This window comes from Taudactylus pleione, unplaced genomic scaffold (genome assembly GCF_031769625.1).
Source record: "Taudactylus pleione unplaced genomic scaffold, aTauple2 ptg001314l, whole genome shotgun sequence".
Taxonomy (NCBI): Eukaryota; Metazoa; Chordata; class Amphibia; order Anura; family Myobatrachidae; genus Taudactylus; species Taudactylus pleione.
This window is the reverse complement of record NW_028285714.1, coordinates 3005818-3024638: the sequence shown is the minus strand read 5'-3', so window position 1 is coordinate 3024638 and position 18821 is coordinate 3005818. Positions and strand designations below refer to the sequence as shown.

Here is an 18821-nt window from a genome sequence, read left to right as displayed (position 1 = left end):
TATTGCTGTAACTCTTTAATGGAACACTTCAAATGAAAGTAAAATAATATATTGAAGACATTTATCCATTATGAAAAGTTATGTAAAATAGGCGGTTTACAATGTTTGATGGAAAATAGATCATGGCACCTGTGCATTCCAAATAAAAATATATCTGCATGACACATTCAAGTGCTCCAAGCTAATCACCTACAAGCTCCTGATTGGGTATGCTGGGAGTTGTAGTCAATCATCAATTGAAGACCCTATAGTGTATCTATTTAGAGACTGCATTACAATAAAATGTTCCTGTGTTTTGTTGATGGAAATATACAACAATATGATAGGCTAAACTAAACAAAATTGATTAAATAAAATAAAGGCTTCCAAACAGTTAAACATAATCAATACAAATATATAGTTATTAAGTTTTCAGGAAGCAAAAAGAAAGAAAAAATTACATATCTAAATGTTAAAAGTCATGAGGTTTTAAAATAAACTGCCTTTCCCCCCATCATTCTGTGCAAATTGCTATAATTTGAAAAGGACTAGAGGATGTTTCCTGCTCATTTCATTACTTGTAAAAGAAATGTGATTTAAAGCACCTTTGCCTTAAAAACAATGCTTTATGTTTCAGACATTACATTGCCTTTTCAGTCTGTGGCAAGGATCTTTTGCTGTGATGAGAAGCGTTTTTTTCATTATATTAACATGTGTTGGCAAAAAACACAGAAAATCTTTAATTACAAAGTATTGTATAATAGAATACTGTAGTATGCTCAGATTTCATTTGCTACACATCGCTATAAAGAATGCACACAGATAACTTTAAGGTGGATCTTCAGGAATGCCCAATATGGAGGACCATGAACTTGGCAGTAATAAGTAGTAAGAAACCACTGCAGTTCTTCAGGCCACCTTTTATATGTAATTGGATTCTTTTGGTGTATTCTTTTTACAACAAAAGAATCCAATTACAGGGATAGACAGGTATAATTGGGCGCTGGAGAAAATGTATCATATATTGAAAACAGAATTTGATTTAACTGAAACAATGTTTCTAATGCTCAAGGTTTAAGCATCGCCTTAAATGTCATATTTCAACACGTTAATGATCAGCAGGATGACATTCTGAATGACAAAAAAAAAAAAAAAAAGAATGTGCAGAACAAACCGACAAACACTTTCATGGAGGTCTGAGAGAGAGTGCGTCGTCAGCGTGAAGGTTGTAGAGTGGTTCAGAAATCACAAGGTTCTACATTCACATCTATATATAAAAAGAAAAACAATCAATTAAAGCAAGTCAAACACATCCCTGTCTTACAGTACTTGCATAAAGATAAATCACCAATATTATGCAGACCCCTTAAATGTGTGCAACCGTGACGTTATAAACAACTTTAAAAAAAAAAAGGTAGTTATTATATTAGGTGTTGCAATTTTACACTAAAGCTGCGTACACACTGTAGCAATGTGTACCTGGACGATATGGCGGCCGACAGGTCTTATCTGCTGTACACATCAGAAGGATGTAATGAAGGGTGGAGCGCTCCCTCTTTGTCCTTCATTAACTTGCCGCATGCGATATCGTCCGATTGGCCAGCAGCACGGCCGACCTGAAGATATCGTAAATGGTGGCAGGTGTGCGCAGATTGGCCGAACACACTAAACTATATGTCGTTCCGATTTGGCCAGAAACTACATATCGGGCCGATATCACTCCAGTGTGTACCCATCTAAAGATGATCAATAATTTCTGGACTGCAAGCCCCGATACATTGAATTGTTGCCCAGTTGCATGAGACTGTGGAACATGTTACCTGTAGGGGTGTATGGAATAACCACTTGTCTTTGTCAGCTGCAAGTTTCATACAGGCAAACAGGTCACAGACACTGGGAAGTCCATTATAATCCTAAAGAACAAGAATGTGGATTATGCCCATTAAAAATACTACTAAAATACTCTTGTGGTGATAACCCATAAATAACTTTAATGTAGCACTTTTGATTATGCTATTAACATTGTTCAATAAGGACACTATATTTGTGATTGAATATAAACAGACAAGAATCAGGCTATTTTTCTCTTTGGGTCTGCTCAAGATTTGTAAAAACTTGCAGACAATGTGTCCATACAAACTAAATACTCCTACTAGATTACACTGCACAGACACACATTCAATAAGCAAACTGGAGGCAAATTAGGTAATGCTGGATAATTATTTCACTCAATGATACTATAATATAGCAATATGATATAATAGAATATGGCACTATGGTATTCCTCATTTCTGAAATCTGTATACCGGCTGCTCTCTCTTTCACTAGTTACCCTAATCTGCAGAGAGGACGCTAATAAAGACTGTTATCTAGACACTTACATGTGCTTTTTTACGTAGTAGCCACTTATCCTCCAGTCCAAGCTGTTCTAGCTTTTCCACGTTATCTGTATTCTTTGGGGACAACACCCAGCTGTCTGCATTTAGAGGAAAATGGAATGGAGAGAGTGTTTCTACTGTGGGAAGGTTCCATTTACTGTCTGCTTTTTCATTTGCTGTACAGGACTTGATAACCCAGTTGGTCAATGGCGTTTCAAGCAAAGATTTTAAATGCCGAAGGCAGTGGTCACGTTCTTCTGTCTTCTTGCTACAACTCTGGTCATCTGAGTCTTGTCTGCACGGATGTAGCCACATGTTAATGGAAGGCTTTGACTTTTCAGATTGCCCAGTTTTGTCTTTGTGCTCCTGATTTATGGGAATCCCATTCTTATCTTTTCCTTCTTTTTTCAACAACCACTTTCTAAGGGCCTCTTTCTCACAGCTTTCATCACAAACACACTCAGAAAAGGTAGAGCAGGGCTCATTAGCTTTGCAGATTTCTTCTACCTTAAAATGAGGCTGAGGTTGATTTAAGAGCCACATATCATTGGTAGAAACTGATGTCTTCTTTCCTCCAAGCTGCTCATTGAGGCACTTGAGGTTGCCAAGATTTTCTATCTCCAAAGCAGATGTTTGACCACCACAACAGTTACTACAGGACTCCATTTTCAGAAGCCAATCACTAATACTGTAGTCTTCCACAAAAGGCTTGAAGAGGAGCCTCATCTTGTCCATAACATCACTGGACTGTTCGGTTTCAGATGGGGAAATTAGCCATTCTGAGAGATCCATCTCTTCTTGATCTTGGAGGTCAAAATCATCATTGTCTACTTTTTCAAAAGAAAAAGAAGAGCTGGAAAAGGAGTCATCACGTGCACGGATGCTAGTTTTCTCTGGGCAATCTTCTTTATTCTGGGACTGTAGCCAATTGTGCAATTCCCCCAACTGACCCCACATTTGCTCAATATTAAATGTAGGTTTGGGAGTTTCGGTACACTGTGAGGTATAGAGTAAATAATTAGCTGCTATAATATTTCAATCTAGCTAATCTCCACAAATTAACTAGTTAATGGCTATAAGCTTGACAACTCAATATTTACCGTTCAACTTAAAAAATACATCAAAACAATATTTATACCATGCACTAACAAATACACTTCATTTTCAACAGACCACTCAATTGCAACTTCAAAGAACAAAATGACCATCAGAAATGTATAGTAGTAAAACTTATAATTGGTAACTCCACTCAAAAAAACATTGCTATGTAGCTAAAAACATTACGCTGGCTATAAAATAAAAGGAAAACCATAGTTTTATTACATATGTTGCCTGTAATAAATTCTAAAACTATGGTTTTGCAAATGTGGCTTCTGACAAAAGTCCTTTATCAAATCGCAGAAACCAATACAGTAATGTTACAGGAAACTATTCTTACAATTCAAGTGACCGTAGGAAAATCATTCTAAGATTATGCTAGTTCATAAGACTCAGGGAACGAACAGTTTAAATATTTTATCGATTACAAAGATTTAATGATTATATAACAGAATTCATTATATCACTACAAGTGATAGAACGTTATCATATATGCACCAATGACCTGCTTCAAAGCATACCTTGATAGGTTCAGTAATTTGTGTTCTTATAAGCCAATCTTGGGGAGAAGAGCTTGGAACCTGTACAGCAGGACACGGATGAAGGTTGGGAGCCTGGTTTTCCAACAGCCAATCACACAGAGGGGTGTTCAGAGTCCCAGACAGGGGTTTCTACTCACAATAAAATATTCAATCAAAATAAATAAACTGAGCAGTACAGTTCCTGGATTTACTTTACAATTGCAACAACACTAGTCCAAGTGCTATGATTTGTCTAAATGGCTATCACTCAGCTAAGCACTAAGGGGTGATTCTGAGTCGGATGCAGATCTCTCCAGCGTCTTCGTATGGAACTGCTTTTCGCGACACTCCCGTAAGATGCAACTTCGCCAGGGATTTTTTTAAGCCATCCCCGTTACCTCCCAGTCAGCGTCCAGGAACACCCCTCACATATCTGCAACCGTGCGTTCAAATTTATACTGTGACCCTGTATGAACTAACATCTGGACACATGTGCAGACAAGAAACATCGCTCCACTGCATCAGACTCAGAATCAAGCTCCAAATGTTTAAATTACTACAGCATGAATGTTTTCTCCTGCATCAGGTTCTCTAGATATAAGGGTAGAGGAGGTCCTTCCAGTGTGCAGATAAAACGATCAGTGCTAAAGTAGAACGGCAAGTAAATGTGGAGACATTTCTAGGTGACTAAATGTCTATTACTAAGAGGGGTATTCAATTTGAGGCGAAAACCTGTTATCGGCAATAATTTATCGCCGATGACATCATTTTCGCCTGTTTTAATTATCCCCATATTCAATTTCAAAGACTTTTCGCCGATGTGAAAAAAGTCTTTATAAAAAAAAAAACGGGGATAACTTTTCTCCACACAATAGGTGGCGAAAAAAAGTGCAGAATTGTTAGGGGTGCAGACAAAAAAAATAAAAAACTATATAGCCTGCACCCCTGGGAATGTCCCCTAATATTAATGTGTCAAAAAAAGTTAAACAATCAGGACACCCCAAAAAATTAACTTGAATTTTGGGGTTAAAACAAAAAAAAGAGAAAGGGGGACAAAATCCTAAAGTAGCTAAATAGATTCCAGAGGGGTTCCCAAGTATGCGGTAGGTGTTTTCTTCATTGCGGGTGGGTAGTAGCGGCAGGTGCATTTTTGAAGAATTTTTAAAAAAACATTTTAGGGACTTAAAAATATGCTTGCACCCATTTTCATGTACCCCAAATTTGATGGCCATAGTTATTTAAAAAAAAAAAAATGCTCTTCACCGGCGCATTTATGCACCTGCCGCAGCTATTTGAAAACCCCGACTCCCTTCAACAGGCAAAAACTGGGGTACCCATAGTGATCCCCCATGTCTGGACATCTTTAGGGGGTCCCAGGATGATTTCCCGAAAATGCCCTGCACTTTCCCATACTTACCTTTCCGCCTGGTCCCGTTGTCGCCGCATCCTAATTGAATACTGGGATAAAGCGGGCACGTGCCCGATACTTTATCCCAGAAAAATCGGCGATGATGGCGAAAAGTCCGACCTCGAACTTTGCCATCAAATTGAATACCCCCCTTAATGTACTACAACTTGTTACAGTTGTAATGTTCACATTTTGCATATTAGCTAAGCATCAAGGGAGTACAGGTTGAGTCTCCCATATCCAAAATGCTTGGGACCAGGGGTATTTTGAATATCGGATTATTCCTTAGTTTGGAATATTTGCATACTATAATGAAGTATCTTGGGTATGGGACCCAAATTTAAACACAGAATGCATTTATGTGTTATATACACCTTATACACACAGCCTGCAGGTAATTTTATACAATATTTTCAACAATTTTGAGTATCAAAAAAAAATTGTGTACATACATGAAATTCATTTATTTTTCATATACACCTTATACACACAGCCTGAAGGTTATTGTATACTGTATTTTAATGATTTTGTGCTTTAAAAAAAGTTTGTGTACATTGAACCATCAGAAAGCAAAGGTTTCACTTTCTCAGTCATACTAAAAATATTCCGTAATTTGGAATATTCCATATTTCGGAATATTTGGATATGGGAGACTCAACCTGTATTTGAATTTCAATTACAATAATTTCAAACAAATATTGTGCTTGCAACATGCAGTTTTCATTAGGAATATGCATCAATGATAATGTATAAAAACTCAAATAACAAAAAATTCAAAGAACACAAGCTCAGTATGCACATTAACTCTCCCTTTACAGCAAATTAACTCAAATCCTTTGAGGAAAAGACATTATAAAAAGCAGAGCTAAATATTACCTGTTCAATAGGCCGAACATAATTATTGAGAAGCCAGGGATTTTGAGTGACAAAACTACGATGTGTGGTGTTAAGTGTCTCTGGTATTTCATCACAGTTCTTGGAACACAAGTGGAGAAAAGAAAAAAAAAAAAGGAAGGTAAACACAGGAGTAGGTCTAGTAAAATCCAAAGAATACTACTAGTTCTAGGAATGCAAAAATAATGGGGTGATAACATTAAGAGGTACAACATGTGACTTATTGAGAAAATGGCAATGGAAAAAAAAAAAAGAAAGCTTCGGGGTAGGGTGCTATGCTAGTCCCAAGTCATTGGATATAAGAAAGTATAATACTACTCATCTTTGAAATACCTTGTAATGCTAATTTTTTTGGGAAAAGACTGTGTACAGAATTCTTTATTTTACTTTTAGTGGAGAGTTGATTTGACATTTTCCTACCACAGTTTTGATTGATCCAAACAGAGTAATTGCTTTTCTGAGAGAAGGGATGTCTGCTTCAAAACTCATGGTGGAAGATTCCTCAGGTTTCAGAGTAAGGCTGCCCAGCCTGGTGAAGGAAAAAATAACTCCATGTAAAAACAATATCGCAGAATTTACACATTTTGCAGGTAGACGTGTGCTTTTCAGGCACTTTCAGAACCAAAAAGTGCAGTCACATTGTAGAGATGAGAACAAAAGCCCTTTTATTAAAAAGTAAAAAAGTAGTACACACTTTTCTCCTGACCAAATTACTACTGTATATTCATGCTTTACTTTCTTTTTTTTAAAAAGGTACTAACCTTTCTAAGCAAACAGTGATCTGATTGGCAAGATCATTACTATGAGGGGTCTCCAGTTGATGAATCAGGCAATTGAACTGCCCCAACAACTAAACAAAGAAACTAGTGTTAGAAAAGCTAAAAATGTATTATGAAAACAAATGTCTAACATTCTTTAAGGACATATGCTTTAAGAGACTGAAGAGAAGAAATAAACAAACGGGACTGATGGAGAAATGTATAGTCATTTTAAATCACCTTCCTACAGTGAGTTGGAACTGGTGTGACAACTACACACTTGTGTCTTCTGAGCTGTAATTCCCGATACTTCAAGCTGTAAGGACCTGCTCTGCAAGCCTGCTACCCCCATGTAACTTACAGGCGTAGATCAGACCAAGTCATCTGTGCAGCGGGGCAACCGACTTATGGGGGCCCCGACCAATAAGTTAATCAATAAGATATGGTGATGTTATTAAAATGTACACTATGTAAATGCTCCCTGCACCACAAATGCGTAAAACACACTGTAGTGGGCCCAGTTCAAATTATGTCACACACAAACCCCAGTTTACATATGCCACAGTGGTTTCCATGCTGGTGATGTAGGCATGTGTGAGGGCCCCTCCAGTTTGTGGAATGGGCGATATATCGGTCAGTGTGTAGCCATCATTAGAGAGCCAGATATCAATTTGAACGTAACCCTTACCCAATACAGCTGCTGAGCTTGTTCCCGCAGGGCCTCTTCCTTAAGCTGCTGTATCAGGTCCGCCTGCTCCAAAAGATAGATTTCGCGGCTGCGCAGGCACTCCAAGTTACGGCTAATGCAAGAGTGGATCTCAGCTTTCACCTGCGTGGAAAATATTTTTGTACCATAATGTCAGCAAGCCTCCAAATAATTTGAGTATGTGTCATGAATAGATATTAGCAGCGTTCTGCATTTTGCTCTCCAAGCAATACAACACATACAGAACAAGTTTGTAAAGGAATGCATACAGATAGATGGCTCAGGTAAGTATAAACAGCTTTTCATGAGCACGAACATATACCCCATCTTCACTAGCTTATACTATAGACTACCATCTTCACTAATTTATGTACAGAGGCACACTTGGTTATCGTTGGACTGTATTTACCAAGCAAGGTATGGTTAATGCGAATGTCAAGCAGTGAGCGCTAATGTTTTCACCAGCTACACACCACCTTGAATGAGAATGACACTACTATAGATTGTAAGCTTGTGGCCCTTTTTCCACAATTTTTTTTTGTTCAGCAAAACAAATAGGAGTTTAGGTGCAGCAGAAATCAAATCATCCGCAGAACTGGCAAGAATCCAGGGGCGGATTGGGCCGCCGGGAAAGCAGGAGAGTTCCCGCTGGGCTGGTCCCATTCTCCCCTCTTCAGGGCCGGCTCACCCTGCCTGCACTCATTCATAGATCGGCCGGGCCAGCTGCAGAGCTTCCTGGATTTGCGTTCTGCTGTGGAACACAAACCAGAAGCTTTAACAGTCATCTACTCAGGCTAGCTCCGGGATCAGAGCAACGGGATAGCGATGCAGGGATGTCCTCATTACCATTATCAGCTGTACCGATTCGTGCGTGTGTGTGTAGAGCACGCTGCTGCATGCCTGGCTCTGCATATGAACGGTGGCCTCATGGGAGTTGTAGTGTTCCTTCCAATCCATAGAATGCTAGTCTGTGGCTTGGGAAACTCCATTTCCCAGCATGCTCTGGGACCCAACAGCTTGCTAGAGCATGTTTTAACAGGAAGTGTCAGGGATCACTGAGGAGAGCTGCCGATATCACTACACACAGGAGACAATCTGATCTGCACAGCCCTTTTTATGTAAGCCTTCTGCTCTGGACCACTGTAGTAAATGTGATTATAACACGCTTAATACAGCTCTGTCCTGCTCTTCTACATCTATCACCCTCTGTTACACACTATCCTCTCTGCTACACGCTATTCTCTTCTGCTACATCTATCACCCTCTGTTACACACAATATACCACACTGCTGTATCACCCTCTACTACACACTATCCTCCCCTACTACATCTATCACCCACTAATATACACAATCGTCCTCTACTACATACATCACCCTCTGTTACACACGATCCTCCTCTGCTTTATCTTTCACATTCCGCTTTATCTATAAGCCCCATAGACCCAAACTCCCCCCCCGGCTCTAGGGACATACACTCCTCACCCTACCCCTTGCCTACCTAGACACAGTACTCAACATCCCAGGGGCAAACACTATTCACCATATCACACATTCCCCACCCCCCAGCCCCAGGAACATACACTGCCCACTCTACACCTGTCCCAGATTTTATTTTTTTTCCGGTGGGGGCCAATGCATTTTATTCTTTACCTGTGTGGGCTATTGTGTTTTATATTTACTTATTGTGGCCAATATGTATGTTTGGTTTTTTTTCAGTGGGGGCCAATGTGTGTTTTTTTTTTTTCCTGGAGGGACAATGTGTTTTATTTTATTCTTATGCAATGTATTTTTTGTCGGCGCTTGCATTACAGCATCTCTTACACGCTACTGTAGGCCCTCAGTCCTTGCATATTCAGATGTACACCAGGGAAAGACAGCGTAGTGGCGTTAGCATAAAGTCGCAGACACCGATTCAGCAAAAGATGCAAGAAAAGCTACAACTGCATCCAATTCAGAATCAGGCCCTCCTCCTCTGACAGACCCCGCCCCCATTAGGGCTGCTTCCATAAATTTCCCGGGCTGGTTTTCTGACCCAATCCGCCCCTGCAAGAATCGGTTTTAAAATATCAAGGATATACTTCCTTACACTAACTTAGCACTCATTATAGAATATTCTGTATTAACAGGACTGGAGAACAGGCAATTACTTTCACAGCAATGCCACAACCAAACAAGAACACGGCTGATCGTGTCTTTGCAGGTCACAAATACAAATTGATGTTTGGGAAGATTGTGAATCATATGAAGAAAAACAGGATAATTGGGTTGTGTATTAGAGATGATAATATTGGATCGTGGATTATAGAATTCCACATTGCATCAAAACAAAAAACAGAAAAGCAGATTTACTGCACAACAACATACACATCTGTGGTAAAATATCACATACCCACACATGATTTCAGCCCTTTAATTCAGGACATGTGAATTACACAGGCTCTGTGGCTGCTTAAAACCAGGTGAAATGGAGACTTGAAGACAGCCAACCACATAATATTTTATATATATGATGCGTCTCCCATATCCAAAATATTTTGGATATCAGAATATTCCGTAATTTGGAATATGTGCATACCATAATGAAATATCTTGGGAATGGGACCCAAATCTAAACACAGAAACATTTGTGTGTTATATACACATAATACGCACAGCCTGCAGGTAATTTTATATAATATCTTCAATAATTTTGTGACTCAAAGTTTGTGTACATGCATGAAATTAATTTTTGATTCATGTACACCGTATACACACAGCCTGACGGTCATTTTATACAATATTTTTAATAATTGTGTGCCTTAAACAAAGTATGTGCACATTGAACTATAAAAAAGCAAAAAGCTTTCATTATCTCAGTCATGCCAAAAAAAAAAAAAAAAACTTTCGGAATATTGGATATGGGAGACTCAACCTGTATAAATATACAGTGTGATATATATATATATATATATATATATATATATATATATATATATATATATATATATATTTTTTTTATTTTTTTTTTATTATTACCCATACATATTATATATACACACACACAGCTCGATTCAGTTGAATGTAAATTAAATAGTGTCGGGAGGGATTTCCCGGAGCTATTCAATTCAGCACGCTGTTAAGGATTTCTTCTCGCACCCCTCAACAATCCGACAAAACTACAGGTGTAATGCTGTTTAGTCGTAGAATGCCCGCTCTTGCGACTAAACACCCTGTTAAGGCACAAGGGGCGGGAGAACCTGCATTCTCCGGCCTAACAGAAGGCTGAATGGAATAGCTCCCTCCCAGTGCTATATAATTCAAGGTCGATTGAATCGAGGTCAAGGTTTATACATGGAAAAGAAGCTTGACCACGATGTCAATATTTTTCATTAACTCTGAGGGAATGCAATTGTTTTAAAGCAGCCACAGCTCCCATCTAATATGACGGGAGCTATTTAATGGCTTGTGCCGCTGGGCGCGATTGCCGCGAGCACCAATTTCTTCAGCTCGCACCCTCTTGAGGTGCGAGCAGAAATTTGCCCAAAGTTGAGCTTTTGGGCGCCCAAACTCATCATGCACAATAGTTTTCATGGGTTTAGCAGTTTTACATAACAAATTCCGGTGCATTTGGACGCGAGATGCAAGATTAGTATGATAAGTAATGGGCATATAGTACGACCTATATAGTTAGAGGGTGGTGTCATACTGGCAATTACAGTGCCTAGTGTCCAAAACGCGCCATAGTAACCTCCTCTAATTGCAATAATTATATTTGAGCACATACTGACAAAAATATTTTAAGCACCATTATAAGCAGCTGTAAAAATATTGGACTTTTTCAGCAGAGATAAAACACTATGAAAACACACAAGTGTAATGCAAACATATGACTCCAGCTCCTTACAATAGGAATACAGAAGATGCCCAATAAAGCCAGATACAAAACCCCAAATAAATTTAGAAACAAAAAATGCATATGTACAATGTACTGGAATGTAAAACACTATGAAATTAGTGAATATAACAGATCCTATTGCTTGCAAGCCACCATTTATTTTAGCTGAACTCTCTCATTAATTACAGTTTATGTAACAAATGCAGTACCTCTCTACTGTGTTCTTTTATTTGTTGCTCTGCTTTTAATAGTGCTTCAATTGCAGATTCCAGTTCCTTCCTAGCGTGGAGGCATTTAGACAGCGGATCTCGGCCACGGGATGGGAGGTCTTGGCCCAAATCCATTTCTTTTGGCACTTCTAAAAAGACAGCAGGAACATGAATACGAGTCCACCAGGCAGTTGTACACATTATGCTGCTCTTACCAGGGACTGCAAGCTCAGCAACATTACCTACGTTGAATGTACGCTGTTTGGAAAAATTTAACAGATAAAAGGTCTTATCAGTAAATGACCATGTAAAAACATACCACAAGAAATAATGTGCCCCACTGCATCAAGCAATACAGCAAATACGAACACCCACAAATATCAGCTTCTTTTATCCCCCAGCAGCATGGTAAAGAACAACAGGGAAATATACTGCCTTTAAACGTTATTTATAGACTATGGGGCATACTCAATTAGCCGCGAAAAGTCCCGTCATTCCCGCCTGCTGGATTTTCTGCCTACATCGCATGTTTTTTTGAGAAAACACTTTCCGTGCGCGTGGCCGCTTTTGCACTCAATAGCGGCTAATTAGCGTCTTTGCAGAAGTGGTGAAGAATAGCATTTAGCAGGTTTTTTTGCTGAAAATAAATAGTCCCAGCAAATTTGGGGTACAGGATAATGGGTGCAAGCATGGTTAAAAATCGCTTAAGTGAGGTTTTAAAAACGTAAAAAACACACCTTCAGCAATCACCTGCAATCAAAAAAACACTCTGGGGACCCGCTGGAGTCTATTTCGCTAGTTTTTAAGTTTGTCCTCCAACTTTGGACTTTTTCGCTCCCAAAACGAGGGTACTTTTTTGGGTTGATCTAAAGTATTTTTTAAACTTTTTTTATGCAGTTTACCTTTGGGGGGGTGTCCCAAAGCTGCAGGGGTGTTCCCCCAACTTTGCACCCCAAACCCCCAATTCTGCACTTTTTTCCGCCTGCATTCAGAGGCAAATTTTTTCTGCTGGTTACGAGATTTCGCACTGGTGAAAGGTCTTTGGAATTGAATACGAGGATAAGTTATCGCCTAGAAAAAACGGCTTATCGCGGCTAATTAAATACGGCCCCAAGGCATTGTGGACCACTTGTGGTGCCTTAGAAATAAAACATAATAATAAATATTGATTATACATAAGTGTACATTGTAAGCAAACTATTGAAAAAACAAAAAAACCCTTAGGGTGCATACACACGATTTTTTTAACGATTATCGTTAAACGATAATCATTAGTAAAAATCGTTCGCTTTCTTAGTCAAACGATGAACGATTTTCGTTCATGCGCGTTCAACGTTTGTAGTTCAGTCAGACTTGTCAACTCAACGATTTTCAGTAAGGGAATATGCAAAAATCGTTTGTAGTTCTAAAAAATCGTTCATTACATTTAAATGAACATAGTAAATGAGCAACTTTAGTAAATGATTTTAGTTCATTTTTTCAAGGGAGAAAATCGTTTACTAAAATCGTTCATTAACTAAATCGTTGTGTGTGTATGCAGCTTAATGGTGCATACACACGGTCAGATTTTTCCTTCAGATATGAACGATAATGATTTAAAAATCGTTCAGTCGTTCATATCTGAAGGAAAATCGTTCATATCTGACATGCCTGAACGATGGACGATCAACGATGCGCGTTCCCGATGGTCAGATAACGATTTCTGACATCTGATGTGTTTGCAGTCAGACTTGGATGATTCCATTCATTTTAATGCAGTCAAAAATCGTTCAATCGTTCAAATCGTTCAAAACTTTGGTAAAATCGTTCAAATCGTTTAATCGTTCAATCGTTCATCTGACAAATCTGACAAGTCTGACAAATCTGACCGTGTGTATGCTCCATAAGGCTTGAAATTTCAGGAAACAATAAGGAGCGTACACACGGTCAGATTTGTCAGATTTGTCAGATGAACGATTGAACGATTAAACGATTTGAACGATTTTACCAAAGTTTTGAACGATTTGAACGATTTGAACGATTTTTGACTGCATTAAAATGAATGGAATCGTCCAAGTCTGACTGCAAACACATCAGATATCAGAAATCGTTATCTGACCATCGGGAACGCGCATCGTTGATCGTCCATCGTTCAGGCATGTCAGATATGAACGATTTTCCTTCAGATATGAACGACTGAACGATTTTTAAATCGTTATCGTTCATATCTGAAGGAAAAATCTGATCGTGTGTATGCACCATAATAAGATGGATATCACTTTTTCACCTTTTTTCCGTGAAATATTAAACAAATTCTAGCAAACTTTAACATAATAACAAAAGCTTATACATTTTATTACAGGAACAACTTCAGATTGATATATGTTGGAAATGCAGTAATAAAGTAGTGATTGCACCTAACATCAAAACTTCCATACCAACAGACGGGCTACATATGTCAATACTTAAAAAAACAGCGCTGTGAAAATGAAAGTGTACCCACGATTTAATAAAATATATTTTAATAAAACATATCAACACTCTAGTAATGACTGTTCAAAGCATAAAATACATTCTTTAATTTTCACAGCGCTGTTTTTTTAAGTATTAATTTTCGCTTTTTGGTTAGCCACCATTTAAACAGCTGCGTGAAGTGAAAATTTGAATTAGAGGTTCTCCTTTTTAGTTACTATACATCTGGAGCTACATATGCGCCTGACATATAATCACCATTTTCAGCAGTGCTTACTGGGGCCAGAACAAGGTTCACATTCCAGGCTGCATGCAGAAGCAAACTATACTGCAATACATTCTGAGCATAGATAGCTTTAGTATGGATCTTCCTTCTCCTACACAATTTCATATTCATCTATATTTATTTTACAATTGTGCCACTTTTTATATTTCCACCTAAGCTGTTCTGACAGATAGAGGGGACCATAGACCTGCGCAGGCAGCAGGAAAGTAGTATTCTAGGTAATGGTACTGAAATGTCACAAATCATATACACATTACATTCTGTATGTACAGTAGTTTTGACAATAGCCTAATAGAAGAATTAAACACTGCAAGTGGGCAGAGGTCACTGCCATTCTCCTGGTGAGTAACCCTATCAGTATAAGGGAGCATGCATAACTACACACACTTGGAAGACATAACATGGGCATGCATCAGAGTATAGTACGGGTCGCTCACAACTTAACATCACCTCTACAGACAGTAGCTGACACGTAAACACCTCACTCTTGTGATGCAATTCAACTGCTAAATAGCCACAATGCAGAGCGCTCCCAACAAACACATGCAATGCTCTGCAGACACACAATACCCTGCCGTATGACTACAGACGCCCGGTACCTGGGTCACCGCAAAGACGCATAGCCCGGTAGCAGCAGCAGGAGGAGGAAGCGCAGCCCGGATAACAGCAGGGTATAAAGCGCTGCCGGTGACGTCAGAGCACAGGGGCGGGGCATAGGGAGGACAGGGGCGGGGCTTAGGGAGGACAGACGCCACAGGCAGGGAGCAGCGGCTCACGTACACACACAGCTCAGCTGAGCTCAGCCAGGGGGAGGCGGCTAGTAGTGTCACTATCTCCTCATGCACATAACAGCTGAGCCTGAGCAATACACAACTGATAAGAAGTATTATTTTGGGACGTGTACAAAAAAATAATAATATATCCATATAACAGAGGTTCCCAAACACGGGCCTCAAGGTTCCCCAATAGTTCAGGTTATAGAGATAGCCATGGTTGAGCACAGGGGTTAAATGAAATTGACTGAGGTATCACCTATGCTTAACCGTGGATATCTGTAAAACCTGCACTGTTTGGAAGCTTTGAGGACCACGTTTGGGAACCTCTGCTATATAATAATCGTCTACATAGCAATCCAAATATATTTGATTCATTTTGCACACCCAGTGACCAACTTATAATTTCTAGTGACATACAAAACCATGCTGCAGCTTTACAGGCTGCTGTATATTCTGTCCATTACTCCTCACCCAAACACGCAGGGGAAAAAAAAGTTTCCTTAAGAGCAGTGAAACTTAATTTTATTTATTTTTTTCTACAATTTCATATTTTGATTACTATATTTAGACTTTCCAAAAGAGTCCCTTTGTATTATTTATTTCATTACAGACTGGGAACACACTTGTCAATATATCATTTGCGCAGCGGTTGTGTACACAATATATGTCTGAACAATGTAGTTCACAGACATATCAGGTCGTCCCTGCAGCACAGCCGATGCAGAAAAATCATGCAGCTATAACGGTACATCTGCATGTGTGCACGGGCGATCCACCAACCACCTGTACAATGGCTGCAGGGTCCGCCGACACTGATATCACAACTGGGATGGGTAATTTAAATGGCCGCCCCGGATGTGCTGTCTGGCCAGACATATCGAGTGGCTTATTGGTAAGGGGGTATAGCATACAAAATTGGCCATTTGGTCGGTGTGACGGCTGGGTCAGGTAAGTGTATCTACCTTCAGATCGCTGAGTAAAATAAATCTACCATGGAGCCAACATATAAACAAACTAATCAACATGCAAGCTTCTACCATCACCTCTTCTAATGTCACACAGACGAGTTGGGTATGGGATCCCAGCGGTTGGGATGCTGCTGGTTAGAATACAGACAGCAGCATCCCGACAGTCAGAATTCCAACCCTCTTCGTTAAGCAAGGCAAGACTAACCCTTACCCCTAACCCTGCCTCTCTGGTGCCTAACCCGAACCTCCCCCCTGAGTGCCTAACCCGAACCTCCCCCCTGAGTGCCTAACCCGAACCTCCCCCCTGAGTGCCTAACCTCCCCCCTGAGTGCCTAACGTTAAACCCTGCCTCCTTTGTGCCTGTGCCTAACCCTGCCTCCTTTGTGCCTAACCCTGCCTCCTTTGTGCCTAACCCTGCCTCCTTCGTGCCTAACCCTGCCTCCTTCGTGCCTAACCCTGCCTCCTTCGTGCCTAACCCTGCCTCCTTCGTGCCTAACCCTGCCTCCTTCGTGCCTAACCCTGCCTCCTTCGTGCCTAACCCTGCCTCCTTCGTGCCTAACCCTGCCTCCTTCGTGCCTAACCCTGCCTCCTTCGTGCCTAACCCTGCCTCCTTCGTGCCTAACCCTGCCTCCTTCGTGCCTAACCCTGCCTCCTTCGTGCCTAACCCTGCCTCCTTCGTGCCTAACCCTGCCTCCTTCGTGCCTAACCCTGCCTCCTTCGTGCCTAACCCTGCCTCCTTCGTGCCTAACCCTAACCTCCCCCTTGCCAGTACCCAAACCTCTCTCCTTAGTGCTTAACCCTAACCCTCTCTCCTTAGTGCCTAACCCTAACCTCCCCCTTAGTTCCTAACTTTAACCCTGCCTCCTTAGTGCCTAACCCTAACCTCCCCCTTAGTGCCTAACTCTAACCCTGCCTCCTTAGTGCCTAACCCTAACCTCCCCCTTGCCGATGCCCAAACCTCTCTCCTTAGTGCTTAACCCTAACCCTCTCTCCTTAGTGCCCAACTTCCCATCTTATTATTACATTTTATTTATAGGGCGCCACAAGTGGTCCGCAGCGCCGTACATACAGTAAAGGGCACACAGAACATTACAATACAGTAACCAAAATACAAACAGAACACAAGTAACAATTAGCAACACAATCCTCCATACACAGTACAGCTCTGAAGGGGAAGGCTGTCATAGAAGTGCTATAGAAGAAGACTGCGAGACAGTGGGGAGGAGGACCCTGCTCCTAGGAGCTTACAATCTAGGGCCTAACCCTATACTCCCCCTGCCCGGTGCCTAAACTTAACCCTCCCCCTAACCCCCAATACTCAGTGTTCACTCTTGGTCCTGCGGCAGGCAGGGAGCTGGACCTAGAGCAAGGACAAGTCTGTGCGCATCGAAGGCGCGCACGCGCCCCAAAAAGGGGGCATGGCCAATGAAAAGGGGGGAGTGTCTTTATGACGCATCCCCTTTTCGTCACTCTTGGGGGCGTGCCCAGCATTTCGGGACATGCCAGGAAGCCCCCAAGCACCGCCGTCACTGTGAATGGATACCGGGCGCATGCTCTGCCGTTTTCCACACCCGCGGGGGGAGGACAGAACCCGCAGGCTGTTTCAACGGGGCGCCGCGCTGGAGGGCAGGGTGCTTTCTACCCTTCAGAAATAGGGCAGGGCGCGGCACGCTATACTTACCTTCAGGATGCCAGCGCCAGCATTTCCTCCGTCGGCATCCCACACGCCGGGATGCTGACTACATCCCCACACAGACACTGCCATTTAGTACAGTTGAATAACCTGGGGATTATACAGCACACCTCTTGCAAGGAGTAATAATTCTATATATTTTTACACACTCTGATCAGCAGTTTACATCAAGAGAAATAATTTCCATAGACTTTCTGGTTTATACCAGGGGTATTCAACACGCAGCCCTCCAGCTGCTGTGGAATTACACACCCCAGCATGCCATTCCAAACAACTTGCCTTTATCGCAAAACTGTGGCAGGGCATTCTGGGATGTGTAGTTCCACAGCAGCTGAAGGACTGCATGTTGAATACCCCTGGCTTATGCTGATGCTCCTACTGCTCAGTCTTTGGTCTAGGCTCAATTACCTAAATCCTGCAAAAATGGGAATGTAAAGCACTATAGCAGGTAATAGCCTTCTTTATCTTGGGCAACTGTGGTGAGGGTTTTCTCAATCTTGTGCTGAACCCATTGTTTTTTCCTGACACGGACATTCTATTTTAAGCAGTACCCACACAAAATTACTCATTTCAGAAGACATTGCATTTTTAGAAATGATAATCTTTTTGCTCAGTCTAATATCAAGTACAATTTCACAAAATGACCAAAAAGTGGATTTTTAAAGAAAGGATTGGAATCACTGTTGTTCCTGCTTAATCCACCTTTCCAAAATTACTACAGTATTATTTTATTTGTATCTGACACATGATGGGGGAGATCTGGGCTTTAGATCCCCCATCTGTGCCAAACTTGATTTTTTGGAACGGCTTGTGTCATTGT

At 40.8% G+C, this 18821-nt stretch overlaps 1 protein-coding gene across 2 annotated transcripts in view; it reads right to left on the bottom strand.

The window, feature by feature from the left end:
- NCOA4 (nuclear receptor coactivator 4) overlaps window positions 1-18821 on the bottom strand; it is a 33218-nt gene continuing 14397 nt past the window's right edge. Inside the window, exons 1-10 of one of the 2 annotated variants that reach the window (XM_088463047.1) lie at window positions 15164-15256; window positions 11828-11976; window positions 7725-7865; window positions 7040-7128; window positions 6699-6807; window positions 6261-6359; window positions 3977-4126; window positions 2361-3353; window positions 1800-1892; window positions 1-1246 (exon numbers count right to left, since the gene is read on the bottom strand). In XM_088463047.1, the coding sequence (XP_088319173.1) occupies window positions 1241-1246; window positions 1800-1892; window positions 2361-3353; window positions 3977-4126; window positions 6261-6359; window positions 6699-6807; window positions 7040-7128; window positions 7725-7865; window positions 11828-11976; window positions 15164-15185 (1851 nt within the window). In that variant the 5' untranslated portion in view covers window positions 15186-15256 and the 3' untranslated portion in view covers window positions 1-1240. Of the gene's footprint in view, window positions 1247-1799; window positions 1893-2360; window positions 3354-3976; window positions 4127-6260; window positions 6360-6698; window positions 6808-7039; window positions 7129-7724; window positions 7866-11827; window positions 11977-15163; window positions 15257-18821 lie in introns of those variants that run through there. The other variant, XM_088463048.1, reaches the window with a different exon arrangement.